The sequence below is a fragment of the Stenella coeruleoalba genome, assembly GCF_951394435.1.
Source record: "Stenella coeruleoalba genome assembly, chromosome: X".
In the NCBI taxonomy this organism is placed as follows: Eukaryota; Metazoa; Chordata; class Mammalia; order Artiodactyla; family Delphinidae; genus Stenella; species Stenella coeruleoalba.
The window spans coordinates 60079690-60102388 of record NC_137152.1 but is presented as its reverse complement, the minus strand read 5'-3'; the positions used below and the strand labels follow the sequence as shown (position 1 = coordinate 60102388).

At 36.6% G+C, this 22699-nt stretch overlaps 1 protein-coding gene across 2 annotated transcripts in view; it reads left to right on the top strand.

Annotated features, from left to right (window-relative positions):
• The window catches only part of MAGT1 (magnesium transporter 1), a 42604-nt gene extending 20341 nt beyond the window's left edge, over window positions 1-22263 (top strand). The window contains exons 4-10 of one of the 2 annotated variants that reach the window (XM_079910896.1): window positions 5239-5379; window positions 6141-6281; window positions 6798-6887; window positions 7543-7606; window positions 16412-16486; window positions 18874-18964; window positions 20247-22263. In XM_079910896.1, coding sequence (XP_079767022.1) covers window positions 5239-5379; window positions 6141-6281; window positions 6798-6887; window positions 7543-7606; window positions 16412-16486; window positions 18874-18964; window positions 20247-20262 — 618 coding nt within the window. In that variant the 3' untranslated portion in view covers window positions 20263-22263. Of the gene's footprint in view, window positions 1-5238; window positions 5380-6140; window positions 6282-6797; window positions 6888-7542; window positions 7607-7671; window positions 7943-16411; window positions 16487-18873; window positions 18965-20246 lie in introns of those variants that run through there. The other variant, XM_079910895.1, reaches the window with a different exon arrangement.
• Window positions 22264-22699: the final 436 nt, after the last annotated feature.

The window sequence follows — 22699 nt, the reverse complement described above, 5'->3', positions numbered from 1 at the left end:
TTCAGGGTATCAAGAACTATGAAGGGTCTTGAGGTTTTATTCTACTTGCAAGCTAACAAGTGACCCTGCCACAGTTTCATAGATGCTCACAGATGACATGACACTCCTGGGTTGGAGTTAAAGGACTTTATTACTCACAACAACAAAATCCAAAGTATCAACACTTCATTGCGCTGGTTCCCTAAGCCCCACTTCCCATAGGACAATGCAAGGAAAACGAGTGGGTTGCATTATGGAAGAGGAACTCTAAGCTTTGGGAACCCAAATCTTCTATAAAGGCCAGTAAGCATGCATGCCCATTGCTTTGGAGGGAGACTCTGTTACTATCTTCCTAGGCTGTACAAACATCCTTGAGAAGATCATCCAGAACAAAGGCAGTCAGTGCCTCTGCTCACAAGACATGCATAAACATGAGAAACTGTTTTCCAACACAGGACTTCTCATAGACTTCAACATGCTGAAATGTGTTATTCCTTCCATTCTAATAGTGAGCTGTAATATGCAGAATTTCCCCAAGTATTGGACCACTTAATGGAGCATTTTAGTTGTATTCTATGGAACACACTTTTGGAAATAGTGGCATATAGACTAAAGCCAAAATTCCTTAGTCCTCCTCACTTCATGCCCTCTTTACTCCAAACACATAACCACCTTTCCCATATTAATATTATGTCATTGTTTTATTTCAACATTGTTGATCATTTCCTTCAACATAAAGTATCTTTTCTCTCTTGCTCCCTTTCTCTCCACTTTCAAAGTTCTGTTTACCCTTTAAGCCTCATTTCAGATATTCCCCTGAAGCCTTTTCAAATCCTCAAATGTGAGTCAACCCTTTTTTTATATTGTCACACTACTTTCCTTATATTTCTATTATATATATATATATCTCCAGATTCTATCTTATAGTAGAATTAACCCTAGAGTTGTTTGACAGTCCCTCTTAGAATATACTTACTTATGGGCAGAGCCAACATCCTGTAGCTATTAGTGCTAAGCACATAATAGATGTTCAGTAAATGTCAAACGGATGGATTAATGTTCAATTTTACAGTATGTCATCGTGCTGGTCATATTCTAGTCTCACACAGCTCCATAAATCAAAATCAGTATATTCATAAAACATGCTATAGCCTAAAAGGTTAGTGCATTTAGGCCTTTTTAGACCAAAGGAAACAATTTCTAAAGTTTAAGAACTGCTTTCTCATTCTCTACTATTAAAGCAAGGACTGTTTTGGAAATTAAAAATTGTAATTCCATTTATTTGAACAAGATACACATAAAGAATTTCTATTAGTGATTTGTAAAAATACAAAACCAATTTTCTTCTACGTCAAATACCTTTTAATATCAATGTTCATTTTAGAGCTATATTTAGAATTAGTGGTATAAGGATGGCAGTGTGTCCATCTGTGGAAGAAATTCAAACCTTTCTCCAAAGAACAATGTCATATGCCACAGTATACAAAAGCTAAGCATGGATGAAAAGTGGTACCTACCAAAAACAGTACATCTTATTTTGGTTCTTTAACATCTAAGGATTTTCAAAGCCTACAAGACTTTAAAAAATTTTTAAATTGAGAAAATAGGCATAACATGAAATGTACTATCTTAACCATTCTTAAATGTGGTTCAGTAATGTTCAGTACATTCAGGTTGTTGTACAACCAACCTCCAGAACTCTTTTCACCTCGTAAAACTGAAACTCTTTACACATTAAATAATTCCTTATTCCCTCTTCCTCCAGCCCCTGGCAACTATCATTCTACTTTGTCTCTATGAATTTGACTACTGTTGGTACCTCATATAAGTGGAATCATACAGTATTTGTCTTTTTGTGACTGGCTTATTTCACTTAGGATAATGTCCTCAAAGTTTATCCATGTTGTAGCATGCATCAAAATTTCCTTGCTTCTTAAGGCTGAATAATGTTGCACTGAATGTATATACCACGTTTTATTTATCCATTCATCTGTTGATGGACACTTGGGTTGCTTCCACCTTTTGGCTATTGTGAATAATGCTGCTATCAGCATAGATATACAAATATCTCTTCAAGACCCTGCTTTCAGTTGTTTTAGATTTATACCCAGAAGTAGAATTCCTAGGTCATATGGTAGTTCCATTTATTATTTTTTTAGTAGCTTCCATATTGTTTTCCATAGTGTCTGTACCATTTTGCATTATTTTTGATTTTTTGATAGTAGTTGTCCTAATGAGTGTGAGATGGTGTTGCATTGTGGTTTTGACTTGTAATTCTTTAATGATTAGTGATGTAGAACATCTTTTCATGTGCTTGTTGGCAATTTGTATATCTTTTTTGAGAAATGTCTATCCATATCCTTTGCCCAGTTTTTAATCAGTTTGTTTGGTTTTTAGTTGTAGGATTTCTTTATGTATTCTGGATATTAGCCCCTTATCAGACATATGATTTGTAGATATTTCTCCCATTCCATTGATTGCTTTTTCACTCTGTTGATTGTATCTGTAGCCTACAAGATATTTTTACAAAGCTGATTTGGTAGAAAGATGTTATACTAGTAATCATGGACATACAAATTACAATAATGGTGATACACAATATTCATCCATTAGATCAGCTTTTGGCAAGAATGTGGGGAAACAGATACCTTCCTATGTCTCTGGGTAGGAGTGTAAATTGGTACAGCCACTTCTGAAGGCGAGTTGGCTCTATCCATTTTAATTTAAGATGTTTCTGCCCCATGAACTAATTATTCCATTTCTAGAGAAACACTCTCAGATGTATACAGGGAGATATGTACATGGCTGTTCATTACAACATCATTTTTAATTGGAAAAAAAGAACTAAAATACCAACAATAGCATAATTACTTAATAAACTGTGAGAGTGAGGTCAATATATATATACATACTGTCATGGATAGATCTCTCAAACATGGTTGAATAATAAAAAGCAAATTGAAGAATATTACAGTTAATGTGATACCATTTGTGTTAAAATAAAGCACACACAAAGCAATATTTTATGTTTTCTGTTGGTACATACACATGTATATGAATAAATTCAGAAAGGTCTAGAAATGGTAATAATGGCTGCCAGAATGGACTGGAGTTGGTCCTCATAACCCTGTAATTTTTTATTTTTAATTTCATAAGGGAAATGGATTTCATATATTACCTAGTTCTTTTAGATGCATATATATATTTTAAATCCAGAGGAGGTACAATAGTCCCCTCTATCTACAGGGGATACATTCTAAGACCCTGAAACTGCAGACAATACCAAACCCTATATGTAACTGTATTTTTTCTTATACATGCATACATACCTATGATAAAGTTTAATTTATAAATTAGTACAGTAAGAGATTAGCAACAATAATAATAAAATGGAAGAATTAAAACAATATACTGTAATAAATTTATGTGAATGTGGTCTCTCTCAAAATATTTTGTTGTACAAATTTATCTTTTCCATCTTACCTTTTCTATCTTAATTAAGCACTTATCATTTACTGTGGCTGTAATTTTTGCAATTGAGGTGGAACAGCAAAGTCAGCATGAATTTATCTTCCTTCTTCACAATTTCATGAAGATTCACTCTTACCATAGGTCTTAGCAACCTCAGCATATGATTTTTTTTCTTTCCTTATTAAGTTGAGAACTTTCACCTTTTCACTTAAAGGAAGCACTTTACAGCTTCTCTTTGGGATATCTGAATTGCCAGCATCACTACTCTTGTGTTTGGGGCCATTAAGTAAAATAAGGGTTACTTGAACATAAACATTGTGGTACCAGGACAGTTGATCTGATAACCAACACTAAGTGACTAATGGGTGGGATATGCTGGACAAAGGGATGATTCACATCCTGGGTGGTATGGCGAGAGATTTCATCACACTGCTCAGAATGGCTGCAATTTAAAATTTTTGAATTGTTTATTTCTGGAATTTTCCGTATAGTATTTTCAGACTGAAGTTGCCCATGGGTAACTGAAACTCAGACAAGTGGGAACTGCTGTATAGCTAAACAAATACTGAAGAGTTTGGCCTAAAGTTTGGGCAGCAGTTTGGTGGCGTGAACACTATCCAGGGTGTGGTTCTTAAGTTTTGCAGACTCAAATTGAATTTTTAACAGTGTAGCCAGAATTTATCTAGCTCTGCAGACTTTGTATATACTCACATTGGTAACCAAAGACCTAATCTTTTAATTCACCAATTCACCATATTTTACTGCCAAGGAGACCAAAATAATCATGTCCACTATCGGTATACCCTCTCCCCTTATGAGAATATCTAAAAATATTACTGTTAGAAGGGTTACTGTAATAAGTATAGAATCAAAGCAAGGGAGTGGGTTATTTTATTGGTTGATGTCTTAAGTTATAATTGTTTTATACAAGCCAATCTCCATTAAAGGATTACCTGCTGAGGGGACCTGAATGCTTGCATCCGTTGGTCAACATCTTTTCCCTGGACTTAGACTTTATTTTCCACAAGTATGGTTATATCACGTCAGGAAAGATATAATGCGGATGAATAGGTCATAGATTCTTTACCTTAGCAATTCCAGTGTTATCTTCTTAAGAGTACCATGGTCTCATGACAGAGAACAGAGAAACGTGATGCTTATCACTAAACATTTATGAACCTTTTAGAATTGACTATTTCTCATATTGGTTATCATTTCGTATTGGTTTTCACTACAATAGAGCACTCTTTTATCCTGATCTTGTTTCCTCCAAATTGAGAATGTGCTCTAGGGACTTCCCTGGCAGTCCAGTGGTTAAGACACTGCACTTCCACTGCAGGGGGTGCAGGTTCCATCCCTGGTCAGGGAACTAAGGTCCCACGTGTGCCACATGTCACGGCCAAAGAAAAAATAGAGAGTGTGCTCTATTTGGAGCTTACCTAAGCTACATGAGACAATTTTAGTTCTCATAAATGTATTATGTTTTGCATAATCTCTGAACAGATTAAAGTGATTGCAGTATGGGAAATTTTCCATTCTAAAGGAGTAAAATGTTGGTTTCCTAGCTAGGAATTTATATTTGGTAAGTAAAGTGTGCTAGTTAAGGTCACAAGCAGCCTTCGGTTTGAATCCTGTCTCCATCACTTACCACTTTCCTTAGGCAAATCACTTAACCTACCTAAACCTGGGCTTCCTCATCTTTGTAAAATGCCTAAATTTCAAGATAATATTTGCTGTTAAGATTATTTTCTTGGTAATTTATATTTTAACGCAATACTTTTTATTCAGCTAAACATGAATTCAGCCCCAACTTTCATCAACTTTCCTGCAAAAGGGAAACCCAAACGGGGTGATACATATGAGTTGCAGGTGCGTGGATTTTCAGCTGAGCAGATTGCCCGGTGGATTGCTGACAGAACTGATGTCAATGTAAGTTTCCTTGCTTTGTACAGTAGAAAGTTACTTTGTCATTATCCACTTTGAATCTTTATGGGAGGTCCTAATTGGTCTTGTCCCCATATCACTGAGGTAGTGATAGTTTGTCAGTCCCTTCATAAGTAGCATTTAAGAGAATCATCCTGATGAAAGACTGACATTACAAAACATCCTCTATTACGTAGTCAATTCAGCATGGAAACCACTCTTTTGTCCTTGTTAAGCCCATGGACTATCTAGTTGTACTTGGCAAATTCTTCTTAATCTAAAAGATGTTATGTTGTGAAAAAAAATGGCTTTCAAAAAGCAAAAATAGGGCTTCCCTGGTGGCGCAGGGGTTGGGAGTCTGCCTGCTGATGCAGGGGACGCAGGTTCGTGCCCCAGTCCGGGAGGATCCCACGTGCCGCGGAGCGGCTGGGCCCGTGGGCCATGGCCACTGGGCCTGCGCGTCCCGAGCCTGTGCTCCGCGGCGGGAGAGGCCGCAAAGGTGAGAGGCCCGCGTGACACGAAAAAAAAAAAAGCAAAAATAAATAAATAGATAAATAAAAGATGTTATGTTGTGGTTAAAGAGAATATTGTATCCATCCCATTTTCGGGTACATTGTAGACTTTTTCATTAGGATGAAAAGAAAAAGTGTAATTTTTCTTGAAAATGACCACACTAATTTTGATTGCTTTCATTTCAAAGTATTTTGAACTGTATAATTAATGGATAAAATTCATACTTTAAAGTGTTTTTCTCTCCTTTCCATTAGATTAGAGTAATTAGACCCCCAAATTATGCTGGCCCCCTTATGTTGGGATTGCTTTTGGCTGTTATTGGTGGACTTGTATATCTTCGAAGAAGCAATATGGAATTTCTCTTTAATAAAACTGGATGGGCTTTTGCGGCTCTGGTAAGTGAATTTTAGAAGAAAAATTGCTTGAATAAAACTCCTAATATTACATTGTTAGGTGGCATTTTGTTTATTTCTTACCTGTGGGAAAAGATTTGATATATTTTTATTTTATACCTTAAAATCAGTTTGTTTCCTCCATTATCTCATTAGGATGGACAGAGCTTGAAGGAACTCATTGTACCCAGTTTTTATTCAACCTGAAAGACTGTCACCCCTACAAAAATCTCCAGTTCTTTTGAAAATATTCTTCTAAAACGGTTTTCAATATTCAATTTTAAACTTGTGTCAGTTTATTTATAATGTTAAAACAGTGTTTTCCTTTCAAAGTAAATATTATTGATTCTTGTGATCCTTGTGATGAAATATAAGCCTTTTATCTTTTATCGTTTATCTGAAAAAATTTATTTCATATATTACTTGAGAGGGTGCACTTTTCATACACCTATGAGTCTAATCAAGGTGGGAACAGCTACACCATGTTATATGAGTATTTCATTACTTTTTGTTTCCTAGTGTTTTGTGCTTGCTATGACATCTGGTCAAATGTGGAACCATATAAGAGGACCACCATATGCTCATAAGAATCCCCACACAGGACATGTGGTAAGGGAAAGTCCAGGATTTCTTTTCATCTTATACCAAAGTTAACCTTAATTATTATTATCCTGTGAGATCAGTGCCAGAGTATGAAGGAACTAGATTTAGTTTTGACTTTTCAATCTCTTTGTATTAATGAACTTCAATTGCTAAAAAGCTGTGCAGTACTCTTAAAAGTGGGAAGTTCCTTATCCCATTTGGTAGTTCTTTTGAGTAAGGTGGCTAAGAATGAAAGTTAGCCTTCAACTAAATAGAATAATAGATGATCAAGTACTTGAGCATCTATCCTTTCTAGGCACTGTACTAGGTATTACTAGGTATAGTGATAAGAAAAACATAGTCCCTGTTTTCATGGAGTTTATTTTACTGTACCTCATGGTCTTCTACACTGAAAAACTAGTTTTCTCATATATTCTGTTGTTGAAAACACAGTATAAGTACAGTGAATAAGTACAAATAAATATAAGTACAAATAATGATAAATAACAGAAATAGCTTTCATTTTAATCAAACTTTTTACTGATGAATGCTACAGATCCAATGCTTACATACATCAGGTAAATTATTAATTTCATAGTGTTTGAAAGTAGTCAATTTTAGGATTAAATCACCAAAATTTACTGTATATTTAAAGATTAAATTTTGTCCTTTTTTCCCCCAGAATTATATCCATGGAAGCAGCCAAGCCCAGTTTGTAGCTGAAACACACATTGTTCTTCTGTTTAGTATCCTCTTTACAATAAGTTCTTGGTGCCACGTTTTAATTTGTCTGTTTTCTTACATCCTACAGCATTTGGTTGAGGCTGCTCTCGTATTAGTGCAAGTCATAATATCTTTGGAATCATATTACTGTGTCATCTGTCTTAGCCTGATCAGCTAAAGACCACCAGGGACAAACCTGCAAGTCTGATAAAGCCAAGCTTATTGGATCATTGCTACAAAGGAGACTACAAATCAGAGGGACCATGCGATATCTTACCTAAGGAAAGATAGAGTTGTTATAGGATTTAAGGAAAGGTGGAGCTTAGATGAAATGTAAATGAAGCAATGTTTTGATGAGCTCAAAGCAAAGCCAGGCTAAGTGTAAAGGGATCAGAATCAGGTCTGGACTGTGAAGTGAACCCAGGGTTCTGTTTCCTGGAAACTACACCGTTCAGATAAATTTGGGAATTTGTCTTCAGAAACTCCTTTTTTTTTAAATTAAATTTATTTATTTATTTTTGTCTGCATTGGGTCTTCATTGCTGCATGTGGGCTTTCTCTAGTTGTGGCAAGCGGGGCTACTCTTTGTTGCAGTGGGTGGGCTCCTTGTTGCGGTGGCTTCTCTTGTTGCAGAGCACAGGCTCTAGGCGTGTGGGCTTCAGTAGTTGTGGTACATGGGCTCAGTAGTTGTGGCTTGTGGGCTTAGTTGCTCCGCAGCATGTGGGATCTTCCCAGACCAGGACTCGAACCCGTGTCCCCTGCATTGGCAGGTGGATTCTTAACCACTGCACCACCAGGGAAACCCAGAAACGCCTTTTTTAAAGCTCTGTACTTTGGTTGTAAATTGAGGCTACTTAGAAATTGTACTTGTAAATTGAGTAACTTAGATCCTCCAGTCCAGAATGGAATGTTTCCTTCTTACTGATATAATTTGAATCAGTCTACGATTTTAGAGAACAAGGTTCCTCATTGAGTAAGAAAACTGTAGTTACTCAAAGACAGGGTTTATTTTGACATTTTACAGCTGCAGCATGCCCTACGGAGAAATATTATTTCCTGTAAACTGTGCAGCTACTTTATATAGTGTTGGCCCATCCTCTTGAATGGCAGGGCAGATTTTTACTTTCTCACATCTGAAAATTGATGTCTCTGTAAGCTGAAGAATGGGTAACAGTGATATCAGATAGGTAGCAGTCTACATTTCTTAGTATTACTGATCATAGTTTACCCACCTGAATGCATAAACAGTGACTCTGCGGAGCAAATCAACAAGGGGAATAAATGTAATGTTCCTAGAGTTGCGCTTCTCAGCCAAGGGGTCCTAACATTGACATACAGGAATCAATTGTAGCCCAGACTGTTAGAGAATCTGCCCAGTGACTTGGTGGTAGTGTCATTTGCCCTGCCTTGTCATCCCATCATCTAGATGACTAAGAGGAGTTCCATTTTTTATAGTTATAGACATACTTCACACACAGTTTGGTTTTTTAATGTATTATAAGCATTTAATAAATTGTATATGGCCTTCAAAGTTACAAAAGTGCATGAGAATTACAGAGCAATAAGAAAATATTGGCAAGGAAAAGGAAAAATAGTCATCATTATCAATGTCTTTATAATGGATATATCATAATTAAATTATTCTCCTATTGGTGAATATTGGAAAGAATGTTTTCTTGGGTATAAAAATAATTGACAGCATTCCCTGGTGGTCCAGTGGTTAGGATTCCAGGCTTTCACCGCTGGGGGCCCAGGTTCGATCCCTGGTCAGGGAAATAAGATCCTGCAAGACACGCGGCACAGCCAAAAATAATAATAATAATTGGCATATCTCTGAATTTCCAGAAGTATGAAACAGAGTGTGTAAATCTGTCTATTGCTCTTCGTGTTTTGTCCAAATTGTTTTCCAAAAGGCTTTTGCTTAAATTTAAGGGTAGGAGGGACTTCCCTTGGCGGTCCAGTGGTTAAGATTCTGTGCTTCCAGTGCAGGGGGTGTGGGTTCAATCCCTGGTCAGGGAACTAAGATCCCACATAGCACGCAGTGTGGCCAAAAAAAAAAGGCGGTGGGGTAGGGAGGTTTGCTGCCAGAAATATATATGTGCCCTGCTTTCCCTGGCAAGTCCTAACCATCGTTATGTATTATTTTTTTAAACTGCTAATTCAGTAGGCAAAGAAATTGTTTAAATGTAGCTTGGACAATAATAATCAAAGTAACAAACATTTTTCCGCAATTCTATACTTATGCTTCCTTTTATACAAATATCTTTGCCTTCATCGTATATAATGTACTTTCTTCTACTGGCTCTTTTATTTTTTTATTGAAGTGTAGTTGATTTACAATATTTGTGTTAGTTTCAGGTGTACAACATACTGATTCAGTTTTTTTCAGATTATATTCCATTATAGGTTATTACAAGATATTGAATATAATTCCCTGTGCTATACAGTAAATCCTTGTTGCTTATCTATTTTATGTATAGTAGTTTGTGTTTGTTAATCCCATAACCCTAATTTGTCCCTCCCTTCCTCTCCCCTTTCATAATCATAAGTTTGTTTTCTATGTCTATGAGTCTGTTTCTGTTTTGTACATAGATTCATATATATTGGGTTGGCCAAAAAGTGCCTTCGGTTTTTAAGTAAAAATAAAAGACATTTTTCATTTTCACCAAGAACTTTATTGAACAAAATCTTCACCCTTTTGTTCCACTACTTTCTGCCATTTTTCAGGCAACTTCATAATTCCATCCTCCCAAAACTTTTTATCTTTTTGAGCAAAGAATTGTTCCAGGTGCCTTTTACAGTCTTCCAGGGAATTGAAATTTTTTCCATTAAGAGAATTTTGTAAAGACTGAAATAAATGGAAATCCGAAGGTGCAATGTCTGGTGAATAAGGAGGATGAATCAGAACTTCCCAGCCAAGTTGTAACACTTTTTGCCTGGTCATCAAAGAAACATGCGGTCTAGCGTTATCCTGATGGAAGATTATGCGTTTTCTGTTGACTAATTCTGGACGCTTTTCATCGAGTTCTGCTTTCAGTTGGTCTAATTGGGAGCAGTACTTGTTGGAATTAATCGTTTGGTTTTCCGGAAGGAGCTCATAATAGAGGACTCCCTTCCAATCCCACCATATACACAACATCACCTTCTTTGGATGAAGACTGGTCTTTGGTGTGGTTGGTGGTGGATCATTTTGCTTGACCCAAGATCTCTTCTGTTCCACATTGTTGTACAGTGTCCACTTTTCATTGCCTGTCACAATTTTTCTTAAAGACGGAACGTTTTCGTTACTTTTCAGTAGAGGATCACATGTGGAAATACGGTCAAGAACGTTTTTTTTGCTTAACTTATGTGGAACCCAAACATCAAAGCGATTCATATAACTAAGCTGGTGCAAATGATTTTCAGCACTTGTTTTGGATATTTTGAGTATGTCGGCTATCTCCCACGTGGTATAACGTTGATTGTTCTCAATTAATGTCTCGATTTGATTGTTATCAACTTAAACTGGTCTACCCGACCGTGGCACATCGTCCAGCGATAAACCTCCAGCACGAAACTTTGCAAATCACTTTTTTTGTTTTTATAAATTTATTTATTTTATTTTTGGCTACATTGGGTGTTCGTTGCTGCACACGGGCTTTCTCTAGTGGCAGCGAGTGGGGGCTACTCTTCATTGCGCTTCACGTGCTTCTCATTGAGATGGCTTCTCTTGTTGCAGAGCACGGGCTCTAGGGAGCACGGGCTCAGTAAATTGTGGCTTGTGGGCTCTAGAGCACAGGCTCAGTAGTTGTGGTACACAGGCTTAGTTGCTCCATGGCATGTGGGATCTTCCCAGACCAGGGCTTGAACCCGTGTCCCCTGCATTGGCAGGCGGATTCTTAACTACTGCACCACCAGGGAAGCCCCACAAACAACTTTTGACATGTTCGATCAGTCACAGCACCTTCTCCATACACTGCACAAACCGTTTTTTGCATTTCAGTTGCGTTTTTACCTTTCTTGAAATAATAAAGCATAATATGCTGAAAATGTTGCTATTTCCCCCATCTTCAGTATTAAAATGGCTACACAAAAATTCACCAATTTTGATTAGTTTTTTTTAAATGCATGCTGATATGACAGCTGTCACATACAGTCTAACAAAATTGTTTCAAATGAATAAAGACAACTAAGTGCTACTAGAGCCATCTTACGGAAAAAAACGAACAAACCTTTCAGCCTACTATATATATATATATATATATATATATATATTCATTTATATGCATATACTCCCCTCCCCCACATTCTGTGATTTTGATGTCCTGTTTTACATCTTCATGCTTAACCTTTTACTGTTTATTGTAGTTACAGTCACTTTTAAAATTTTTTAAATTGTTTTTTAAATCTATGTACTGGTTTATTATTATTTTATTTTATTTTATTTTTTTGCTGTACGCGGGCCTCTCACTGTTGTGGCCTCTCCCATTGTGGAGCACAGGCTCCAGACGCACAGGTTCAGCGGCCATGGCTCACGGGCCCAGCCGCTCCACGGCATGTGGGATCTTCCCGGACCGGGGCACGAACCCGTGTCCCCTGCATCGGCAGGCGGACTCTCAACCACTGCGCCACCAGGGAAGCCCTGTACTGGTTTATTTAAGTGATCTTAAACCCTTTTATATATTTGCCTTTCCTCTTGTGGTTTTCCCTTTCCTATAGATCCTTGCTTCTTTTCTATTTAGAGAAGACACTTCAATATTTCTTTTAGGGTAGGTTTAGTATTGCTGAATTCTTTTAGTTTTTGCTTGTCTGAGAAATTCTTTCTCTCTCCTTCTATTCTAAATGATAATCTTGCTGGCTATCCTGATTTCAGGTTTTACCCTTACAGGACTTTGAATATATCATGCCACTCCCTTCTGGCCTGCAAAGTTTCTGCAGAGAAATCAGCTGATAGCCTTATGGAGGTTCCCTTGTAACTGACTGTTTTTCTCTTGCTGCCTTTGGAATCCTTTCTTTATCTAGTTCCTTGTTATAATGATCTGCATTTCTATCGATAATCTTTCTTAATTCAGTTATTTTTATTACCACCTTTTTGAACTTGGGGTCTACTAGACTGGTGAGCTCTGTTTCATTATTTGTTTTCTCTGGGGATTTCTCTTGTTCTTTTCTTTTTTGTGGTAGGCGGGCCTCTCACTGTTGTGGCCTCTTCCGTTGCGCAGCACAGGCTCCGGACGCATAGGCTCAGCGGCCATGGCTCACGGGCCTAGCCGTTACGTGGCATGTGGGATCTTCCCGGACCGGGGCACGAACCCATGTCCCCTGCATCGGCAGGCGGACTCTCAACCACTGCACCATCAGGGAAGCCCTCTCTTGTTCTTTAATTGGGAGTAGTTCTTCTGCCTTTTCATTTTACTTAACATTCTCTGTCTCTATGATTTCAGGAGAAACAGTTATCTTCTGTGGTCTTAAAGGGGTGTTTTTAAGTGGGAGCATCCCGGTGTAGACTATGTGTGTCCAACGTTTTTGCTGCGAGGGTGGTTTTGGTGTGGATACCAGCCACGTCTTTCCTCAGGATGTGCTGGTCATTATCCCCTTGATGGGGGTTTTGGTTGGTGTTGGAGTATCTAGAGACTATGCAAGATATGAGGTGGGCTTCCTCTCTGCTCCATGGCTATCCCTACCCTGTTAGGGGCAGGGTCTGCTCCCCAGTTCTTGGAATAGAAGCCCTGAGGGTCGGGTTCAATCAGGCTCCACTGCCCTTGAATGCGTGCCCTGCCCCATCGGAGGTGATTGCTGAAGCAAGTGAGGCCTATGCAGTCACAGAGGACTTATGTGCTGCCTGTGTAGCTATCCACAGTTCCGCTCAGAAGCAGTCCAAGGTTGCGTCCCTTTGTTGTGTTTGTCCCAGATCTAGTGCAAGGCTGTGGGGGTTGGAGCATTGTGGCTGCAGGAATTGAGGTGGCTGCACTGCCATGAGAGATCTGGGCTGCCTCTGTGGCAGTCTTCTCCCAGGACCTGTCTGTCCCATATCTAGAGCTAAGCTAGGGTGTGGAGTTGGCAGAGCCTAGGTGCCACTGCGATAGGAACGACTGTGTACACCTGGACCACACCCCAGGCCCTCCAGGCAGTCTTTGCATAGCTAGATGAGTCCTCTCCCAGGGCCTGTCTTCCTGAGATTTCAGCGCTTAGCTGCTGCATGTTCTTGTGGTACCACCCTAGGCAACCTGGTCTGTCTCTGCATAGCTAGACCAAGTCTTTGCCCAGATCTCACGCCAGGCTGTAGGGTGGAGTGAGCACAGCCGGGGTGTCCGCCCCTTCCGGTTGGGGTTGTGGTGTGGTGACAGACATCAGTGCAGGGCTCACTCTGCCCTGATGGTTAGTAAGCCATCACTCGTGTGCTCCTTGCAAGTAGAGTCTAAGCTTCTGTAGCCCTTTTGTCTGTCCCAGCAAATTTCCTAGCAGGCAAGGACTGGGATGCCCAGACTGTGACATGACCTGCTCACTCCCCAGGGTGAGGATCCACCCATGCGGACCTTCTCTTCCTTACAGATCCCTCCAGGAGGAGTAGGTCCTGACCCAACGCCTTTTTTTTTCCTGACCTACCCGGTTAAGTGGAGATCTTCCTTTCAGTTTTGGTTGTATAGGATTTCTTCTGCCAGTGTCTAGTTATGTTTCCATGAGAATTATTCCACATTTAGATGTATTTTTGATATGTTTGTTGGGGGAGGTGAGCTCACATCCTCCTACTCTGCCATCGTGAACCCCAAACCTACTAGATCATTTATTTCTTTTATTTAATTTTTTTAATTAATTTTTTTCAATTTATTTTTGGCTGCGTTGGGTCTTTGTTGCTGCATGCAGGCTTTCTCTAGTTGTGGTGAGCGGAGGCTACTCTTCATTGCGGTGCAGGGGCTTCTCATTGTTGTGGCTTCTCTTGTTGCAGAGCACAGGCTCTAAGTGTGCGGGCTTCAGTAGTTGCAGCACATGGGCTCAGTAGTTGCAGCACGTGGGCTCAGTAGTTGTGGCACGTGGGCTCAATAGTTGTGGGTCGCGGGCTCTAGGGCATGCGGGCTTCAGTAGTTGTGGTGCGTGAGCTCTAGAGCACAGGCTCAGTAGTTGTGGAGCACGGGCTTAGTTGCTCTGTGGCATGTGGGATCTTCCCGGACCAGGGATCAAACCTGTGTCCCCTGCATTGGCAGGCGGATTCTTAACCACTGCACCAGCAGGGAAGTCCCCCTAGTAGCTCGTTTAGTAGCCTAGTTCCTGTATGTTATGTAATACCACCTCCTCTCTTTTCTATTTAGTTCTCTCAGGGTAACATGTCATCATGATTATGTAATTATTTATTATTTATTGCTTGTATCCCCCCACTAGAGTGTAAACTTGTCCAAGGAATGGTCTGTATTTCCTCTAACTTTGTGACTCCAACTAATAGTGCCTCCCTATAATAGGCAGTAAAAGTATAATAGTAAAAGTTTAAAGAGTCTATAAATGAAATGAAACAATACATATGGAAGTGCACCATAGCTCTTGATAGCTGGACCTTGGTGGTATACTGTAAGACGGAAAGCTCATAGACCATGATACAGAAGCAAACCATTCCAAAAACAAAAGTCTCAACCATTAATCAGAGTACCTATAGCCAAAGCCTATAGAAATGATCAGTCTTTATGCTTACATGCATACAAAGAACCCCAGTAAGAAAAAAAATAATTACTGGAGAAGACAACTTGGCTAAAAAACAAAAAACATGAATGAGTTTATGCCCCTTTCTGTTTAATTATACCCACATGAGGTAGCATACAATATGCATGTGTATATGCATAATTAATATGAGCATTTTAAACTGCTGTTTGTATTCACCAAACTGCAGGGTGAGTCTCTCTTTTCTACTAGAACACATTCTCTTTGTTTCAAAATGTGATTTTTCTTATTTTACTGTTCTGCCATGCCATGTGTTACCTTTTGCACGAGTAAGTCTATTTTGTATTTATATAGCTTCTATATTAAGCTGAATAAAAGTGAGGTTATGGCTCGCAGGATTTTCTCTTTTTATTAGAATAGGACAATTTAGGTAGTTTAGTAGTAATTTGTGCTTTAAAGGTTAATTATTGAAATTCTGGAAAATTTTGATAAGTTATTTTTCAAATAAAAATTAGTTGCTATTCTTTTTTTTTTTTTTTTTGCGGTACGCGGGCCTCTCACTGTTGTGGCCTCTCCCGTTGCGGAGCACAGGCTCCGGACGCGCAGGCTCAGCAGCCATGGCTCATGGGCCCAGCCACTCCATGGCATGTGGGATCCTCCTGGACCGGGGCACGAACCCCTGCATCGGCAGGTGGACTCTCAACCACCGCGCCACCAGGGAAGCCCAGTTGCTATTCTTTAAATGGTGTACGTTTCAAGTGTGTTCTTTTTTGGAGGGTGGTTGAAATATTCAAAATGGCTATTTAACTTTTTTAAATGTGTATGAGATTGACGCAATAGTTGGAAGAATGTTCCAGAAGTTTATTTCAAAGTACAATTTTAGAGGAAAACTCATATTTCATCTATGAGTTTAAATATCAGTTTTAAATACTGATATCAGACAGTATTTAAAAACAAATATCAGACATTTGTTTAAAATATCAGTTTTTATTTGTGCAAATAAAGTAATTTTCTAACCTTAATTTTTTATTTTATCTTCATAGTAAATAATTGTCATACTATGTAGACACCAGATTATGTAGTTATAATTTTTTATAATTGAGAGTAGAAGGTTTATATATTTATTCATTCTATATTATTCTAGAAATATTAAAGTTGTATGTTATTTTTGTCTGTGTGAATTTCTCCTTAAACAATTTTTCTAAGATGGTGGGGTTACCTTAGGGATGGTGCTTTTATGTGAAGCTGCTACATCTGACATGGATATTGGAAAGCGAAAGAGTAAGTCATATCATATGCCAAAATGTAGCAATTCTGCCTTTAATACAGAAAAAAGAATGTCCTTTTAATCACTTCCCCTCTTAGTTATATTATTTTACTTCTTTATGATTATAAAAATAATATGTGCTCATTGTAGAAAATGTGGGGGAAAATAGGAGAATGAAACATTTCGGGGGAGAGTTACCCATTGTTCCACCATTGAAAAGCTAATAATTTTAACGTAATATAAGTTCCTTCCATTTATAAAAACATCTTTTCAACTGTATGTATAATACTTTGAATCTTATACCACCCCTTTTTAACCAGAGTTAAAATATTTCACTAATACTTTCCCATACATAATTTTTAATTTATAATCTATACTGTAATTTACTTAACCAATCTGATTTTGTTAAGTGTTTACTTTTTTCCTAACTTTCATTATAATACTTATTTAGTGACTATTATGGTGCATATTAAACTTTATCCTCTTTCATATTAATTCCTTAAAGTAGAATGACTGTGTGGTCCTGTGTATGAGTATTTTCAATTATCTTGATGTTTTAAGCTGACGATGCCTAATTCTTTCCCCAAATATTTTAATAATTTAGATTCCTACCAGTGGTATTTCAGAATGCTTGTTTCACTGTAACTTTATCAACATTAGATAACCTCATTAAAAATGTGTATGTGTATATTTGCTAATCAGATAAGGGGGAAATACATTATTTTGTACTTCTTTGGTTATTAGTATAGTTGAATATTTTCTTAGATGTTTATTAGCTGTTTGTGTTTTCCCTTCTGTAAAATGTCTTTTGCCATTTATGTATTAGAGTCTTACTCCTTTTCCTATTGGTTTGCATAGACTTTTTATATATTAGAATATTCACACACTGATATTTGTTACAAAGAAATGCAAACAATGTAATTTATGTCTAAGAGTTTTACATGAAATCAGTCTAAGAGTTTTCTTTTTATGGTTAAAGAGTTAAATGTCATCAAAATTAACCTAGGTTAATAAATCTATTTACTTTTTCTTCTAGAAAAAAGATGATGACATTGGATTTTAAATTTGGGAGATATGTATTTTGCTGAATTGAAATGAATTTTTACATATTAGAAAAATAGAACTAATGTAACAATTTTTTATCTAGTCAATATACATCCTTTCATTCCTGACTTTTGAAAAATTGCCTATTTCAGTATTCATTATTGGGGAAAGGCCATCTGGGTACTACACTGCTGGCATGAATTTAAATTGTAAAACATTTTGGTGACATATATTAAAATAGTCACAATTTGATCTACTTCTAAGATTCTAACTTAATGAAATAGTCACAAATAGTAATAATATATATTTCTTTAGTGCCTACTATGTACCAAGAACTACCTGAAGCACTCTTAGATACGTGGAAAAAGTAGAGTACAAATATATATTCAGAGTGAAACTGTATATATACATGTATGTGTGCATTTGATTAGGGAAAAAAAAGACTTCTCCAAAGAGCATGTGTTAATACTCAGATATAATATATTTAACATTTACATTTTGGCCCCTAATCATATTGTGTGAAAATTTTAAAAGGAAAAAGAATTATTCTCGAAGTATAACAAAACTAAAAGTTGTTTTTGGTATCGGCCAATAAATATGGAGCTCCAGTTTCCCTGGAGCTTCCATTGCTGTAGCACACATGCTTTCCCACACCCCTCCCTCTATGCTTCTTAGCCAGTCTTAGTCCAGGGACTCAAAGAGCCTCATGTTATGGGAATCATACTTGAGCATTGTAGGGTCAGCATCTAGAGTTAAGGTTGGTAACTGCTATGCTAAACCAGAGCATGTGGGATTAATGGAGAGAGCTATGAATTTAGGACTAGGAATCTGGGCGGGTTTTTTCCCCTCATAATTCAAATGAGGAATCCATGTTGAAGGAGTTCCTCATACAAGCAGTGTAGTTACCAGTGAATGAATAAAATACTTTCAAGTAAGGCTTTCACAATGATATTGCCAGATGTCTTTAGGTGAATATTTATCAATAATAAATAAGATCATACTAAGAATTTAAAAGAAGTTTAATAACTGAGTGAGTTATTTTCTTGTCAGTCATAAAACAGTGTATTTAACACTAAATTCTTGACTGTGATGGCTTTAATAAAATTCATTATTTCATACAATTAAATTACACAAGTATGTAAATGGAACTATTCTATTATATTGTAATGGAGCAAATTAAAGGAGAAGGCAGACTGCTGAAGATATAAGAATGGGGATGAACTTTGTTGTACAGTTTAGATTTACCAGTAAATTAAAGCCCTTGCTTTTTACTCTTGGAAGTATAGCCTACAAGTTATGCTCTTGCTCTTTATTATGCTTAACATGCTCATTTTACTGTCCTTTTATTTTTCTGCAGTAATGTGTGTGGCTGGTATTGGACTCGTTGTATTATTCTTCAGTTGGATGCTCTCTATTTTCAGATCTAAATATCATGGATATCCATATAGGTATGATTATTTTTCATTTATATAGTGATTATCTATACTTACAATGATTAGAGTTGATGTTGCTTTATAGTATTTTTGACTGTATTGCCAAATTACTCTAGCTTCTAAAGCAAAGAGGTAGGCTTTAATTTAGGTATGTTGCATATAGAAATTAAAATAATTATGATACAATGAACAATAGCATGTGATTTCTCAGGAACATCATTCAGGGTTATTCTGACATCTCCTAATTTAACCTAGAAATCTATCAAACACATAATGATTAGGACATTTTATACCCTGTCTACTCATACAGTTCCTTATCTGCATACTTTACGTGTTTTTGAGGACAGAATTATTTTTCTAATGTTTTTTAAAACTTCTCACTCTACTTTTCAGGCTCTTTAGCTGGCATAAACAGAACATTTGATTAGAATCCAGTTTGTAGAGTGTATAATAAGAAAGAGTGTTTAAGAAGGTCTAATTGGCTTATAATGTTCATAGAGATCTCTAAGGCTCAGGGAAGACATTATTCTCCTGGTTATAAGTTCTTGGTTTTATTCTGTTACTAGCCAAAATAAATGTACCAGTACACAATGGGGAATGTTGTAAGTTAGTTTTATAATCTGAGTGCCATTTACTATAATTCCTATTCTTTTACTACAACATTGTCCTGTTGTATAAACGACTATGAACACTAAAGGTAAAGTATATCAAGTGATATTTTTGAGACACATTCATTCTTCGTATTTTTAACACAAGTTTTTAGTAGGTAATTTTGAAACACTCCCTGATCAGTTCATTATATTGTCACATTCCTAAATGCATTTTGATTAGTGAACAACTTAATCTTCTTTTGCATTTTCTGCAGAGTTACTTAATTTTAAGACCAAAACCTACTAGAACTTTGATCCTTGACTTATAATCCTCTAGCTTTATACTTTTATTCTTCTGTGTATGTACATTTTAAAATAATTTATCCCCTATAGAATACTAGCTGAGATACAAGGGTAATCTTCTGCTCCCCAGAAGCTGGGACTTCTGTTACGTATTTGATCACCGTGGTTGATTCAGTTATTAATTGGTGTCTCCAGGAGATATTTTAATTCGAAGTTATTTCTATTTCCTTTTCTCCTAAGACTACCTCAATATCTCAGTGTTTCTCACTTTTTGTGATTGATACTCAAAGTTTATTATACATGTACCCAAATGTTCTTTGATCTGAAAAAATCAAGATATTTATTAGAAGTAAAGACTACTTTTCTTTCAGAGACTAATAGATTGGTATATATTTTTGTTTCAGCTTTCTGATGAGTTAAAAAGGATTCCAGAGATATGTAGACACTGGAGTAATGGAAATTGAAAAATGAAAAACGTGTGTGTGAAAAGAAGAATGCAATTTGTGTATTTTGTATTACCTCTTTTTTTCAAGTGATTAAAATAGTTAATCATTTAACCAAAGAAGATGTATAGTGCCTTAAGAAGCAATTTTCCATCAAAATCATGAAGTATTTGGATATGATTCTCCTCTTAACCTTCCCTTCCCAGTAAACTTTGTGGAATATTTAATTTAGTGGAATTAAATATTTTTAAAAAATTTTAAAGCTACTACTTCATTTTAGTTACAACAAGGTTCAAAACTGCTTTAGTTAACTTTTGACCACCTGATTTTTTATTATCTTATCCAAAGGTGTGGGGGGCAGTTCTGATAACAACATCAAGAATCCATTCTTAACTTTTCCATCTTTGCATGGATGTGTATACTTTGCACATCTTTCCTTTTGGGCAGAGAAATCATATGTGCTATGTGTCTTCTGAAAATGGAACACCATTCTTCAGAGTACATGTCTAGACTTTAGAAAAAAAGACTAGCCAGTCCTCCTCCATCTTTCCTCCTGAAATGCAGTGCAAACTATGCTTCTTGGTAGCTGTAGACATTAAGAAATATCTCTAAATGCAGGATTATGATTTCTGCATGAGTGTGGTATTAACTACCTGTATTTGGAAAGATTTCAGGCTCATTCTGTCTCCCTAGTTTTCTTTTATTTAAGGTGGGCGCCTTTCTAATAAAAATGTAGCTTAGTGCTAAAATCAGTGTAAATTTTAAATGGTCTAAAACGTTTCTGCAAATTAGAGCTCATCACTTATTTCATTTGTACCTAAGAGAAAAAGCTAGGTTCATCTGGTTAAGTTGATATCTGTATTACAGTTGCAACATATTTCATTAACCCTTGTGTTTAGGAAAAGGACTCCCCTAGATTGGGAAAATAAAATCATGAAATATTAAGCTGTTGCCTGTGAATAGAAAGTAAATGTTTCTTGAAAGCTGTTCTGGTTTTTGCTATTATTTTAGCCTTCATTTTCTCACTTTAAGTGGAGAACAAAGTAATCATTTGAAGAAGTTTTGAGTTTTATCTTTTTTCTGTCAGTGAAAATAACCGTATGTGCTAACCAAATTTCTGTGAAGAATGGAAGTTGATGGTTATCATTAGATCTAGCTATAACCTCCCCCATAGTTATAAAGAGTATCCAGAAATGCCACTGTTAATGGAAATATGAGAATTCTGATAATGAAAAAAATGTTTAATAAATCTTAGAAGTATTATTACATTAAAATAATACTGTGACTGCCTGCTACTATTTACCATCTAATAACTCTCCCACGTGGTCTGGAAGTCTTATATAATAGAGGTTTGAAGAAAGAGATGGATATAATTGCCTAAGAAGAAATGTTGTATGTGGGGGTTTTGTTTTTGTTTTTGTTAGTAGATTTGGTGGGTGAGGGGATATTTACTCTCTAGTGGAGCCTGTTTTTGTTACTCCACTGTAAATTGTATGATTCTGGATTCCTTATCTGCTGTTCTTGTACTTGTCTCAGGCCAAGTAAATTTATGCTGTGATTCTTATGAGACTTGTATGAATATACCCTGATTTGTACATACTAACGGGGGGAATATTACTGCCATGTAAAATGTATAGCTCCAGATAATTTGCAACGAACATTGAAAGAATGACAGTTTTTTTTGTATTTGTTTTGTCTCTTAAGAGCACATTCTTCTTCTTTAAGGAGAGAAGTTGCATTCTGGCTAAAATCTGTAGAAAGCAGATTTACTACACTTAGAATAGTGTTACTTTTGTGGAAATGTTGAAATTAGCTTTCATCTGAAGTGCCTTAAGTAGACTCTTAATTAACTTTTCTAGCAATTGTTTAAATATTATTTGTTATGCATTTAAAAATACTATTTAAAATGACACATTGTAGTGACAAAGATAACCAAATGTCTGGCTGTTTGCTTTTTGATCATATCAATAAACTTTTACAATCTAAAGTCTGAGTTTCTGGTTAACATCTAAGGAGAGGTGAATTTAAAACACTAAACTAGAATTGTAATATTAGGATGTACCATTTTGAAATTATAGTTAAATTTCTTATTGTCCTAATGACAGTGAATTTGATAGGCCAATTTACTTAGGTATTTCTGGACTGAGATACATTCTTCCAGGATTCCATACATTATCCTTCATTAATGCTGTCACCCATTAGATTAGTCAAAACAACCAAGATAAGTAAATGAATGACTGTTTTCAATGGTTCATTACATTTTGCCCTAGTCAGTGAATGCTGTGACTAGGTAATTCCCTTTTGGCACTAATTAATTTGAAACAGTTACCCAGACAGATTATCAAGTTATATAAGACTGGGCAGCAGTAAATTTGCAAATATGGAGTAGAAGCACTGGATAGGAAGTAAAGAAA